The 12,836-nt window shown below is 40.1% G+C and overlaps 1 protein-coding gene across 2 annotated transcripts; it reads right to left on the bottom strand.

The window, feature by feature from the left end:
• Positions 1 to 8,707: 8,707 nt before the first annotated feature.
• Positions 8,708 to 10,910, bottom strand: LOC130093962 (uncharacterized). Of its 2 annotated transcripts, none has more exons than XM_056260604.1 (5): positions 10,267 to 10,910; positions 9,850 to 10,182; positions 9,568 to 9,681; positions 9,205 to 9,284; positions 8,708 to 8,834 (listed from the first exon to the last, which is right to left on the bottom strand). In XM_056260604.1, the coding sequence occupies exons 1-5, from the start codon at positions 10,328 to 10,330 to the stop codon at positions 8,745 to 8,747; spliced, it is 681 nt and encodes a 226-aa protein (XP_056116579.1). In that variant the 5' UTR covers positions 10,331 to 10,910; the 3' UTR covers positions 8,708 to 8,744. The 2 variants fall into 2 exon arrangements, with proteins under 2 accessions (XP_056116579.1, XP_056116578.1); XM_056260603.1 differs by having other exon boundaries at positions 9,568 to 9,705; positions 10,267 to 10,895.
• Between the last annotated feature and the right edge of the window lie 1,926 nt (positions 10,911 to 12,836).

Genomic DNA, 12,836 nt, shown 5'->3' with positions numbered 1-12,836 from the left:
TTGAAGAGAAGTAGTTTTGCAACTCTTTAAGCAGGACCAGTGATCAAGTTTGAACAAAGGGAAAAGGGGAAGGTTTTTTTTTTATGATGCCTCAAGCATGAGACCATTTTGATCACGCCAATGTGTTACATAAGAATTGGTCACATAGGAGACAGGCTGGAGTGACCCCCAGTGACCTTGGCTGTCTTGGTCAACCAAGAGTGAATATAGGCTGTGTTTTAACATATGTGTGGTGTCTCTCTCAAAAACATGGAGAGTGCACATTCCAGAAACCATGTAATTCTAGAAAAACACAAATCAAATCATTTAATATGTAGGCGGATAAATATTGATTAATACCTTGATTATAATCACTCATTACAAATCACTCAACAGGACATTGAAGCGGCAGTAGTTTCACCCCCTTCACCTTGAAGAAAACTATCAGGTTATCTAAAATAAACACATAGAGGATAGATAGTTTTGGACTTCTGCTGTTTGACTGCCAACCCAGCATACGTCTAAAAACCCAACAGAATATAAATGACATTTTATTAAATGCAATGAGAAATGAGGTCAATGGTTAGGTATTCTTGCTTTCAGCAGCTGTAGTGGTGCACAGGTGCTGTTGACTTGGCTGGACGGAAACCATTGACATGGTGTGGAAAAGTCCACCACAGCGTACTGAAAAAGCAACAGGAAACCAATAGCATGTAAGCAGAAGGCAAACGTATTGCTGTTGTCTTTAAATTCAAACAATTCTACACTCAGAAACATTATCTGTGGAACACAAAAGAAAAAAAGAAAAAAAAAGAAGAATTTCATGAAAGTCAAGTTGTTTTTGGACCCCATGCATCACAAAAGTCACTTATTTTTTTAACAGAAGAGTAACAAATGCAATTCTATCAAGGAACTCATCACAATGATCAGAAGACCATTCAACAGAACAACTACAGGGTAAGAGTTGTCCATTGTGTTCGATTCTGATTATGGATCTCTGGAGTCGGTTCGATGATTGAACCACAACCATTGAAGGGTTTTACATACATTTTTTATAAGTATGTAAAAAGTATGTAGTGTAATAACATGATGACTGAACTCACCAAAGATGTGCAGTCTGCCGTCATTGCTGTATTTCGGAGGGACGTCTTTGGTCACTCAGTAATAAAGTCGCAAATCATCAACAGTGACATGATTTCATGTAATCATGGCGATGATTACTTTGCACTGAATATTTGTGCCTAAATCTATTATTGTTGTAATGAGGAGGAGTTGTAGATGAGAAAGTGCGCAATATCAGAACCGGAGAATCTGGTAGTTTCAGTAATAACCAGGTAACCTTCTTTACATCAAGATCACAGTTTAAAGTCATATTTTGACCCAAATCTGTTAGTTGATCTCACACCATAAGCAAGTCTGCGAAATAAACACACACACACACACAATATGGATCATTATTTTGTCATTAAACATCATAAAACAAAGCACTTTACTTGATAACATAATCTTTAATTAATCTGTGAGCACATGATCTTTAGGGTGTTAAAACACTTCAGCATGACCTAGTCTTGTTACTTTCACATGAAACTTTACCCCATAGCTGTAAAACGGTGATTCACACATCAAGAGGAAGTTAAAGTCAGGCTTGGTCTGCCCACACATGTAGTGTTTTATTCTGTTAACAACGCAAATAGCCTAGTCTTTTCACTTTGTGAAAAAAAATATTAATTCATATTTCATACTTGTAACAGACAATATGACTCAAGATAACACTAATTTGATATTTTCTTCAACTGTAGCCTATATAGCCATTATATAAGTAAACGCTAATGACGGTTTTGGCAGTCAGTAATTTGCTGCACAAAACACTGTGGTCGACACAAAACACGTTTATCCGCAAAGAAAACAAGTATGTACCCTACTTAAATAAGCCCGGATTGTATTTCTTTTACTTTTTATAGTTTTGTTCATGTTTTTTTTTTCTCTTTGGAGTCAGATGGTGTTACAACACCCACCAACATTGGCTACCAGTTTCATGTTTTAGGCCCCGATATATACTCACGGCGAAGTCCTTTTTCATTCTTTGTTTAGGGGTAAATACGTGAGCAGCGTTATACTGTTATCGAGCATCTGACGCCGCCAACACTGCTGAGAATGACGGTTAAGTAAATGTAAATGCGATGAAAAAAGTAAAAAAAAAGTAAATGTGATGCGTGCTTTTCTCTCAATAACAAAATAAACACAACAAAGCATCAAAACAACATCTGACCTCAACCGCCTGAACAGGCCAACTGAACAAGAAAAGATTTTCACGTGAAAGAAGGTGGAGTTTACCAGATTTGGTTTCGATCTCCCAAAACAAACTTTGTTTCGGCCTGATTTTGTTCGAAATGACATCACACCAGTTCATTCTTTGATTTCACTTTAACTGTGCGTTCACACCGCCGCGGGCGAGAGCGTCAAAGTGGCCGGAAGTCATTCATTTTCAATGAGAGCCGGCGGCGAGCTCCGGCGAGGAGAGTTGAAATCAGGTCCACTTTATGGTAATGAGCTATGACCCGGTTCGGCGGCAACCAATGGGAATGCAGAAGTGCTCCGTTTGAGAGGATTCCAGAGAACGCAGTCCTGTAAACTTTGGTTCCGACCACATTAGTTCCCAAGCAAAATAGAGGAGAGGTTGATCATTTGAATTTGATAAGAAGGCGGGTAGGGGTGGAACGGTACACAGAAGTCACGGTTCGGTTCATACCTCGGTTCAGACGTCACGGTTCGGTACGATTTCGGTACAATGGAGGGAAAAGCAAAACAAAAATGCAGAAGGCATTGTATTTTTAAAATAAGTTTTATTATATAAAGGCATAGAACCAGTTTATTTGTAGTGCACTGACAATAGTTTTATATAATTCGTTTATTAATTAAATTAATGAAAAGACAAAAAGACCTTGCGATATGTTTGGTAATTGTTTCTGAATTAATTTAAAATTATTTTGCTATATTTCAGATCAATATATTTGTTTTCTTAATTTTAATTAACATTATTAATTAACAATGTAACATTCTCATCTGAATTATAAATAATTGATTTCTGTTAAAATAATACTACCATTAAAAACACATTCGATTTTCTTTTTTAATCAATGTAGAATGTGTAAGATTAGTGCTCCGAGGACAAGAAATGAAAACCAATGCAATATGATGAATGTCCAAAAGATGGAACACAGACTGTTTTGAAATGGAGTCGGATAAATATGTTTTTCTTTTAAAACAGTGTGTGTGTGTGTGCGTGTGTTTGGTTGAGTGTAGGCCTACACAAATATAAGTAAACACTTGCAGGTTTAATGATCTGTATGAACAAAATTACGGAGTATGTTTTTTTATGTTTCCACTGTTCGGTTGCGTCTCTCTCTCTCTCTCTCTCTCTCTCTCTCTCTCTCTCTCTCTCTCTCTCTCTCTCTCTCTCTCTCTCTCTCTCTCTCTCTCTCTCTCTAGTATTGCAATCTTGACATCGCAGCCTTCATTATGCGGTCACACCAAACGCGAATAGAGCGTCAAATTCGCGTCTATGGCGTCTAGTTCGACGCTAGTCCAAAGCGAATAGGACGCGCGTATAAAGCCAACGTTTGAAGTGAACGCGCGTTCAGAGCTAAGCCGATGGTACAGATTATGTGTCAAGAACCCGCGTATCTAACGGTATTCCGCATTAGGTCTACATTAATTAATTTGCACGCGAGTTTTATTTATTTTTATACCGTGTATTCTCCGTGTAAATTCGTGCACCGAACCGTGACGCCCGTACCGTTTCGGTTCGATACGAATACATGTACCGTTCCACCCCTAGAAGGCGCGCAACACTATTTATAGGCAAGATTTTCGCTCTAGAACACTTGTTTTTCAGCGGGAATGCAAATTAGAATAGCATTTAACCATGAACACAAAAGCCACACCACACAAATGGCTTTTAATTGGTTTATTTCGTTAGCAAACATGTCACTCTAATTGTTAAGTTCTTTCATCAGTCAATTTTCTGCAAAATAACGATCAACATGCTTGTTTGCTTTGCGGCCCCTTTAAATAAAGTTTAAAAAAAAAAGGACCAAGCATTCGATCTACGTCAGAGCATCAGAGCGTCCACGAATCTTTCCACGGCGTCGCTGGCAAATCCGGTCTCGCCGGCGGCGGTGTCAACGCAACGCACGGTAAGTATGGAGGTATGAGGAGCTTTTTAAAGAAGGACACGTACAACAGAATAGATCCCAGCAAACATGCTGGCTTTTTGCAGGCAGTGGGCTAGGACCAGCCCACACCAAACCTAAACAGGCCCACAGCTTTGGGCTCACCGTAGGCTCTCTGTGAGCAGCCAACATTATCGGATTGTCCACATTAAGCCCATGATGGCCCAGTGTGGGCTTTTGTACCTTTGGGCCCATGCAGGTTTTGTGTAGGCAGCCTACTTTCATTTCCCACGCTTTTGTTTGTTTGTTTTAAAATTGAATGTGAAATCCAGTAAGAACTTCCATTTGTTGTCAAAGACTCCCTTAAAAAAGCCAAACACAGACAACGGACAGACTGATGAAACCTGCAATGATTACCCGACTGTTAAAGCATGAATTTGATGTAAATATAAATAATGTAGTAAATAATATTCACATATGCAGTTCATACGGGACATAATGCACTATAGTCACAGCATGAAATAATATTTAAACCTAAATATTTCACAGACAGAATAACGAGTTTATATCTCTCAATTCTTCTAAATCTGAGATATAAACTCGGAATTGTGACTTGAGGAAAAGTCAGAATTGTGATATAAACTCGAAATGACGTATTTATTATTTTTTAAACCTTTTATTCCGTGGCTTCCATAGACTGCCACAGCAGAACTGTGAGTTTCTGCCACCAGTTAGGCTCCGTCCACAAAACACATCAACGCTGTTCGCAAAGACACAACTGGACTATTATTCAGTGGTCAAAAGAAACATCTTTCCGAAAAAAAGAAAACAAAATTCCATGGACAAGAATTCCATTAAACAGTTGAAAGTTTTGAGTTTTCGTTAAAACGGCATGTGATCTTGGAGCTTTACAGCGCATGCATTATAAAGATTTTATGTCTATCTCTCACAGTCTTGTTCTCATATGCATAAAATTAGATTTGGCATCTACCCTGGTCTATGACTTATAAACAAAATATAAATAAACTCGCAGGAGTGACTCGTGACTAGAGCTGTGTCTATCAAGTGACCAAACAGCGGAAAAGTTCGTTTGCAAGGAACCACGCCACGTGTGTCAACCACAAAGAAGATATGAGCAGTAGTGGGGGTTTTAATAGCTTTAAAAATATTAAAAACTATTTATACGCAAGCCATTGAAAGCTGTGATTACGAGCTGCTTGTCAAATCTTTATGAAACATAAAAGTAGCAGAACATTTGAGAAAAATAATGCAAGGCAGGAATTTTATATTCAGACGTGCCATCTGATCTGTGGTCAGATTAAGGATTATTTGTTGCAAGTTTCATGAAACTGGGCTAAGAAGATAGCCTGGATGCCAGCCCGAACCCCGCCCACAACATTTTTTGATCGGGAAGTTCGGTCTGGACTCGCACCATTGAGGAGTAATTATGATCGGTTCAGAAATCGTCGGGCCAATCAAATTGCCAGGGCGGGCTTTATACGATGATGGACAGATGATCTGCAGGGACGTAATCCTCACGTTATCAAAGAGCGCTTGGGTTGAACTGGTTTCCCTCAGAGATGACTGCCGCTGGAGAACTGAGATGTAGAGACTCCGCTATCGCTTCCGTTGTAAAAGAAATCGACAGCGCATTCATTTTAAAAGACGAACAGAGAACTGCAATCAAGGCATTTGTCGATCGGAAAGATGTGTTTGCCGTCCTTCCTACGGGATTCGGCAAAAGTGTAATTTATCAGCTGGCTCCGATGGTCACTAAGAAGATGGGACGCAATGAAAACCCTGTGGTCGTTGTGGTTTCTCCTTTGGTCGCACTCATAGAGGGCCAAGTAAAAGAAGCAACACTCGTTATTTTACTTCTTCCAGCGTGCGTGCATTTGAGTTCTGTAGTTGACAACTGTGCTATGCAAAGTAGTTGACTTACTGCGTTGCTCTCATTGGTTGTAGGTCTATCCAATTGAGTGCAGAGTTTTTTTTTTTCCTGGTTCGGTTAAGACACGCCTCATAATCAAAGCCCTATGAAGCAGTATCGGACTCACATTCTGACTAGAATATGAATATGACGAAATCAGGCTACTAAGAAGATGCTTCAGGCCCAAGAAACCCGTTATGCTACGTTCACACCGGACGCGAATAGCGCGTCAAATTCGTCCCGCATCGGAGTGAGGATCACCCTCGCCCTCATCCACCTAATCTGTCATTTATTTTTGTTTTGATGATAAATGGAGCCAGCCTCCAAAAGTGATTAATCTGTCCTGTGATTTTTTTTCTCTCGCACACACATCACTGTCCAGACACGAATGTTGGTTGTCTTTACATTATAATAATCTTTCATATAGGCCTAATCTAGATATGGAATAAATAGCATTCAATACAAAATGAATATGTCTCATAGGCCTATATTGAAATCAAGTTTTATGTGATAAAATATTTGCTTTGTTGTGCATTAGAACTACATTAGAACCACCGTCATATTACAAAATAATTTATTGAAGCATCCAGATACTTCACCACGTGACAGCAGCATGCAGCTAGGCTCCTGATTGGTTAACGCGGCGCGAATTGACGCAGAAGTTAAAATTTTTCAACTCGGGCGGCAGACGCGAATTCGCGTCAAACGCGTGAATGCACAAAATGCACCATTCGCGCGTAACGCGCCAGACGCTCAATTCGCGCCGTTCGCGCGAACTTGACGCGCGAATGAAGGCCAATTTATACTTCTGCGTCGGGTGCGCGCAGTAGGTACGGCGTAGCATACGCACAGACGCGTACCATACGCCGTAACCTGACGCGCACCTCCTCAAAAATGTAACTACACGTCGCGACGACGCGGACCGCAAGATCTGTGATTGGTCGGCTTGGCAGCATCGCGTTTCCTCCTATGTATTTCCGGCGTGTTCTTCTGCACCGCCCGCCATTTTTAAATTTTAAGTACAGCGAAACTGTTAAAAAAACAAAAAAATTACCTTTTCCACCTCGATGAGCTCCAAGTCCAACATGATCTGCTCTCTTTCAGTTGCCATTGCTTGTAGTAACCTAAACTCAAAACAGCCGCGAGGAATCTTCTTCTTCTTGCCGCGAGGAATCTAAACACAGTGGAACATTAAAACCCTCCGCCGCCAACTAGCGTTTCGGCGCTGTACTGCAGAGCAACGCAGACCTAAACGCAGAAGTATAAACGCTCATGACGGCGTCGCCTACGTGCGTAGCCTACGCCGTACACTACGGCGTACACTCGACGCAGAAGTATAAATTGGCCTTGAGGCGTATTCGCGTCTACCGTGCCGCGCTCTTCGCCTCATTCGCGCCGCAGGAATTTTTTACGCGCGTAAAGGCCAATTTATACTTCTGCGTCGGGTGCGCGCAGTAGGTACGGCGTAGCACACGCACAGACGCGTACCATACGCCGTACCCTTCGCCGTAACCTGACGCGCACCTCCTCAAAAATTTAACTACACGTCGCGACGACGCGGACCGCAAGATCTGTGATTGGTCGGCTTGGTAGCATCGCGTTTCCTCCTATGCATTTCCGGCGTGTTCTTCTGCACCGCCCGCCATTTTTAAATTCTAAGTACAGCGAAACTTTTAAAAAAACTAAAAATTTACCTTTTCCACCTCGATAAGCTCCAACTCCAACATGATCTGCTCTCTTTCAGTTGCCATTGCTTGTAGAAACCTAAACTCAAAACAGCCGCGAGGAATCTTCTTCTTCTTGCCGCGAGGAATCTAAACACAGTGGAACATTAAAACCCTCCGCCGCCAACTAGCGTTTCGGCGCTGTACTGTAGAGCAATGCAGACCTAAATGCAGAAGTATAAATGCTCATGACGGCGTCGCCTACGTGCGTAGCCTACGCCGTACACTACGGCGTACACTCGACGCAGAAGTATAAATTGGCCTTAACGCGTCTTTGCATTGACTTAACATTGAAATCACTCGCGCCTGACGCGCTATTCGCGTCCGTTGTGAACGTAGCATAAGACTGTGGTTTACATGCAACTTCCACTGCTAGTCTGAACAACTCAAAAGGAAGATCTCCATTCAAAACAGCAACATTTCATACCAGAGGAGAACAGTTTATTATCTACAACACTCAATGTACAGCATCGACCACACTGCATGTTTACACATTGTTGCAGATGAACCTCGTGGTTAAAACCACCAGTCGTGGAAACACCCGTTGGACTCAAAACGTTATAACTTACAGGTAGTCTTTGTGACAATTTCTTCTTTTGGAAAATAGCCCCAGTGTCCACTACTTTCAGCACTTTATGTTCAACCAATAAGCATTTTAATTCTACTTTTAATAACTTTAAACGTTGTGTGTCAAATAATCTCAGAACTGATTATTACTAACTGTCTGTGTTCATACAAGTATGAGTCCATGATCAGATTTGAAACAAAGTTGAACAAAATCTGTTGTCATGTTCATTACTCTGCATTTGATATGAATCAGAATACGCAACTAAAGGGTTTAAATCTATGAATTTCCACAAATAGAAGTACAGAAATGTTAAACTTTATATTTTTATATACAAATTATGAATATTATAAATCATTAAATATCATACATTATTACGTTTTGACTGGCTGTAGAAGAGAGTAGGTCTGATCCTGGCAAGGCCTGCTTCCACCGGGAGCCACGGATGATTCGACTTCAGCATACTGAAAGATTAAGATATTAGCAATGAATGTCCACACATGTAAGTATTAGTACAGCCAGGCCATCATTATCATAAAATAAATCCTGCAACATGAAGTAGTGTCTGAACGGGTTTACTTTGCAATAATCAATTAAATATATAAATGGACATGAAATATAGATCTGACAAATTAGAAGTGCAGTTATGTGAGACATGAAACTATAGTGCAATTAACAACAGTCAAATATGCATTTTAGTGTTCGTTATACTGTACTGTAGTTATTTAATATCACATATTCATTCAAATAATAGATCTACAACACTATTTGAAAATAGTATGCTAATTAAGCACAATTAAATTAAGCTATTATTCATTACACAATTATTCTCACCTGAGCTGCAGTGGTACTTGGGGGTTTCTCTGAACTATTTTTAGATGTTCTAGTTGCATGAAGGCAGTTCTTCACCACACCTGAATAAAACAACAGTGAATAAACATCTCCGTATCACTACACCTTTTGACAGATTAAACAAACAAAATAAAAACTAAATTAATACTGATATAAGATAGGATATTGTTGCATTTGTGTAGATCTTGATTTTGTCTACTGGTGAGTTCAATCACCTTCATTTACATAGCCTAGCACTTTTAATTTTTATAATACAGATTGTTTCAAAGCAGCTTTATGGTGATAATAGGAAATTAATCGAACAGAGATTCAATGAGACTTTTACTGTATAAAACAAGTACAAACTTATTAATGCAATGGTCAGAAGCACATTCAGCAGGACAGATATGAAGATGGTCATATTTCTCCATGGTATCTGGTGTTGTGGAGCGTCATCTGTCTGATTCCTGTGGACCGAGTCTGTAATATTCTTTTGGACAAAGTCTGTAAAAGGTTTGAAGTTCAATCTTTCAATTTCAGTCTTTAACAGAACAATGAAACTGCAAAAATATTAGTTCTTCATACAGTATATTCAATATGGACTCCATCATGTGGTTTATAAAGACATGAAATGATAAAATAACTCACCGCTGATGTAGATTTTGGTGCCGTTGTTGAATTTTAGTGGTTCACTAGTTTTCACACAATAATAAACTCCTAATTCATCAATGGTGATATTCTTGATGAACAGACGACTGTTAGTTTTCACTGAGTATTTGTGTTTAGAGATGCTGTTTTCATATTCACCTCCTTCAACTGTGCTATCATAAGTGCGTAACATCAACACTGGAGGATCCGGTAATTTCAGTTTGTACCAGTAAATCTCCTCTATATCAAGATCACAGGTTATATTCACATCAGATCCTAAAGTTACTGGTATGTGTGTTAGACTCTCTGTGGCTTGATACAACATGAACAGATCTATGACAGAAAGAAATAACACATTTATTAAGATATAAAATCAAAGGAAAACTGACACAAATAAATGTGAGATGAGAAACTCACAGATCTGCAGCTGTATGATCTTCATGATCTGATCCAGATGAATAATATCTGCTATAGTGATCATTCAAACATCTCGTACTGAGAGCGGAAACACAAACCTCGACCACACAGACGAGAGGGGAAGTCAGAGCTGGAATTATGATCGCACAGCACTTATTTATTTATTTATTTATTTATTTTTCCAATTAATTTCAACATCATATGAAGCAGGCTGGATTATATCAAAGTCCCCTTTGTACAAATATAAAACAGAAAAAAAAAATATATACATTTAAACTCCAAAACAATCAGCCACACAAAAAAGGCTAACAGGCTTTTTCTTTACGCATATTTATGATTTGCAAAACACCACTAACTGTTGGAATGGAAAGATGTTGGAGTGGTTTAAAATAATTTGCACTTAAGTTTATAATTTAGCCAACAATCACAATATCACTGACCAAAAATTCAACTCTGGGTTTGAAAACTCTGTGCATTTGCAGTTTGAGGATTCCACCAGCAGGTGCTATTGAAGTACTAAATGTCCTAAATGTGTAAATGCAATAGAGAATAAAATGATTTACAAATACAGTTACTAACTAGGATACAATAAGAGGCCCTTGCAATTTAACAGAACTGGAATGTTTTTGCTAAGAAGAGTGGGAAAATATTCCCAAAACAAGATGTGCCAAGCTGACAGACTCCTATCCAAACAGTCTTAAGTGCTGTAATAAAATCAAATGGTTCTTCAACTAAGTATTAGTTCAGTGTGCACACTTATGCAGTAAGTTGTAAAACATTTTCTTTGAATTGTGTCACTTTAGTTTTCAGTGGCATTGCATAGGTTTTCATTTTTACATTAAACATACAAAAGGTCTGATATTATTTATCTTTGTTTTACCGTACATATCACTTGTTATTTTAGATTGGTTTGTTGTACAAAAACAAAATAAGAACAAAGATGTAAACAATATGATAATTACAAAATAAGTATAAAACAATTAAAAACGTCTCTGGTTACTTACCAGTTCTATGTTCTCTGAATAGGGAACGAGACGCTGCGTAGCTTTAAGACGCAGTGGGAACGCCCTCTGGGTGTGCCGATTGTCTGAAGCCCTTATAGAATCATGCCAATTCATTGGCTGATGGTGCAGGCGCCGCCCCGACGCTCTTACGTCGTAACATTATATATGCGCGCGCGCCATCTGCTCCTCAGATTTCTCTGCCGAAAAAGAAAACTTGTTGGCAGCGCAAGGAGCTTGGCAGCGAACGCAGCGTCTCGTTCCCTATTCAGAGAACATAGGTTACGTAAGTAACCAGAGACGTTCTCTTTCATAGGTTAATCCAAAGCTGCGTAGTTTTAAGACGCAGTGGGAACGAAATACCAAACTCGCCATGTTAAAGCGCTGCCATAGCTAGTACACGACCGGTTCAAGAAGATAAAACTTGGGAACCTGGAGTCATGTCAAGATCCAAACTATAGAATCTGACAAAAGTGTTTGGAGAGGACCAGCCTGCCGCCACACAAATATCTTCCAAGAGGGCCCCTCTAAAAAGAGCTTGAGAGGAAGCCACACTTCTAGTGGAATGTGCTCTGTTGCCAAGAGGTGAAGGCAGGCCACGCACCTCATAAGCCAGTGAAATAGCTTCCGTAACCCAGTGGGAAATCCTCTGCTTTGATGCGGCAAGCCCGCGGCGGCCAGCACCAAAACATACCAAGAGCTGGTTCGATTTCCTCCAACCACCCGAGCGGTCCACATAGAACTTCAAAGCTCGAACCGAGCAGAGCAAGTTAAGTTTCCTATCCTCCTCAGAGGCAAAAGGAGGAGGATGGAAAGCGTAAAGGTTAATAACATGAGAGCGGAACGTTGTGGACAGAACCTTGGGTACATACCCGGGTCTCTGCCTTAAAGGGATAGTTCACCCAAATATGAAAATTCTGTCAGTATTTACTCACCCTCATGTTGTTCCAACCACGTAAGACCTTCGTTCATCTTCGGAACACGAATTAAGATATTTTTGATGAAATCTGAGAGCTGGATCACACACTTAAGATTGAGCCACTGTAGTCACTTGGACTATTTTAACGATGTCTTTAATAACTTTTCGAGGCCGACAAGTTCAATCCCTGAAGAAGCCTATGGACTAGTATGGAGGAGTGATCCAGCTCTCAGATTTCATCAAAAATATCTTAATTCGTGTTCCGAAGATGAACGAAGGTCTTACGGGGTTGGAACAACATGAGGGTGAGTAAATACTGACAGAATTTTCATTTTTGGGTGAACTAACCCTTTAAGGTAACCTTGACCAGACCAGGAGCGAAGTCCAAGCATGACTCGGTCATAGAGAGAGCCTGTAAGTCTCCTATCCGCTTCAACGAAGTTAAAGCTAACAAAAGAGCAACCTTAAGAGTCAGAATCCGCTCAGGGGCTGACTCCAAGGGCTCGAAGGGAGCCTCTGTCAAGCCCTCCAAGACGACTGACAGGTCCCACGAGGGAACTCCAGGGGAGTGTGCTGGTTTTAGGCACCTCACCCCACGCATAAAGGCTGAAACTAGCCTAAGTTTACCATGGGGAATCTCGTCCGACTCT

Source organism: Rhinichthys klamathensis, unplaced genomic scaffold (assembly GCF_029890125.1).
Source record: "Rhinichthys klamathensis goyatoka isolate OS25496 unplaced genomic scaffold, OSU_Roscu_1.1 h1tg000009l_1, whole genome shotgun sequence".
In the NCBI taxonomy this organism is placed as follows: domain Eukaryota; kingdom Metazoa; phylum Chordata; class Actinopteri; order Cypriniformes; family Leuciscidae; genus Rhinichthys; species Rhinichthys klamathensis.
This window is presented reverse-complemented; position numbering and strand designations above follow the sequence as displayed.

Coding starts and splice junctions, on each gene's coding strand:
- LOC130093962 (XM_056260603.1), bottom strand. CDS start 10,330: ATGATCACTATAGCAGATATTATTCATCTGGATCAGATCATGAAGATC. Junction 9,706..9,849: donor CACCAAAATCTACATCAGCG/GTGAGTTATTTT, acceptor AACCTTTTACAG/ACTTTGTCCAAAAGAATATT. Junction 9,285..9,567: donor TCTGACCATTGCATTAATAA/GTTTGTACTTGT, acceptor TGTTTTATTCAG/GTGTGGTGAAGAACTGCCTT.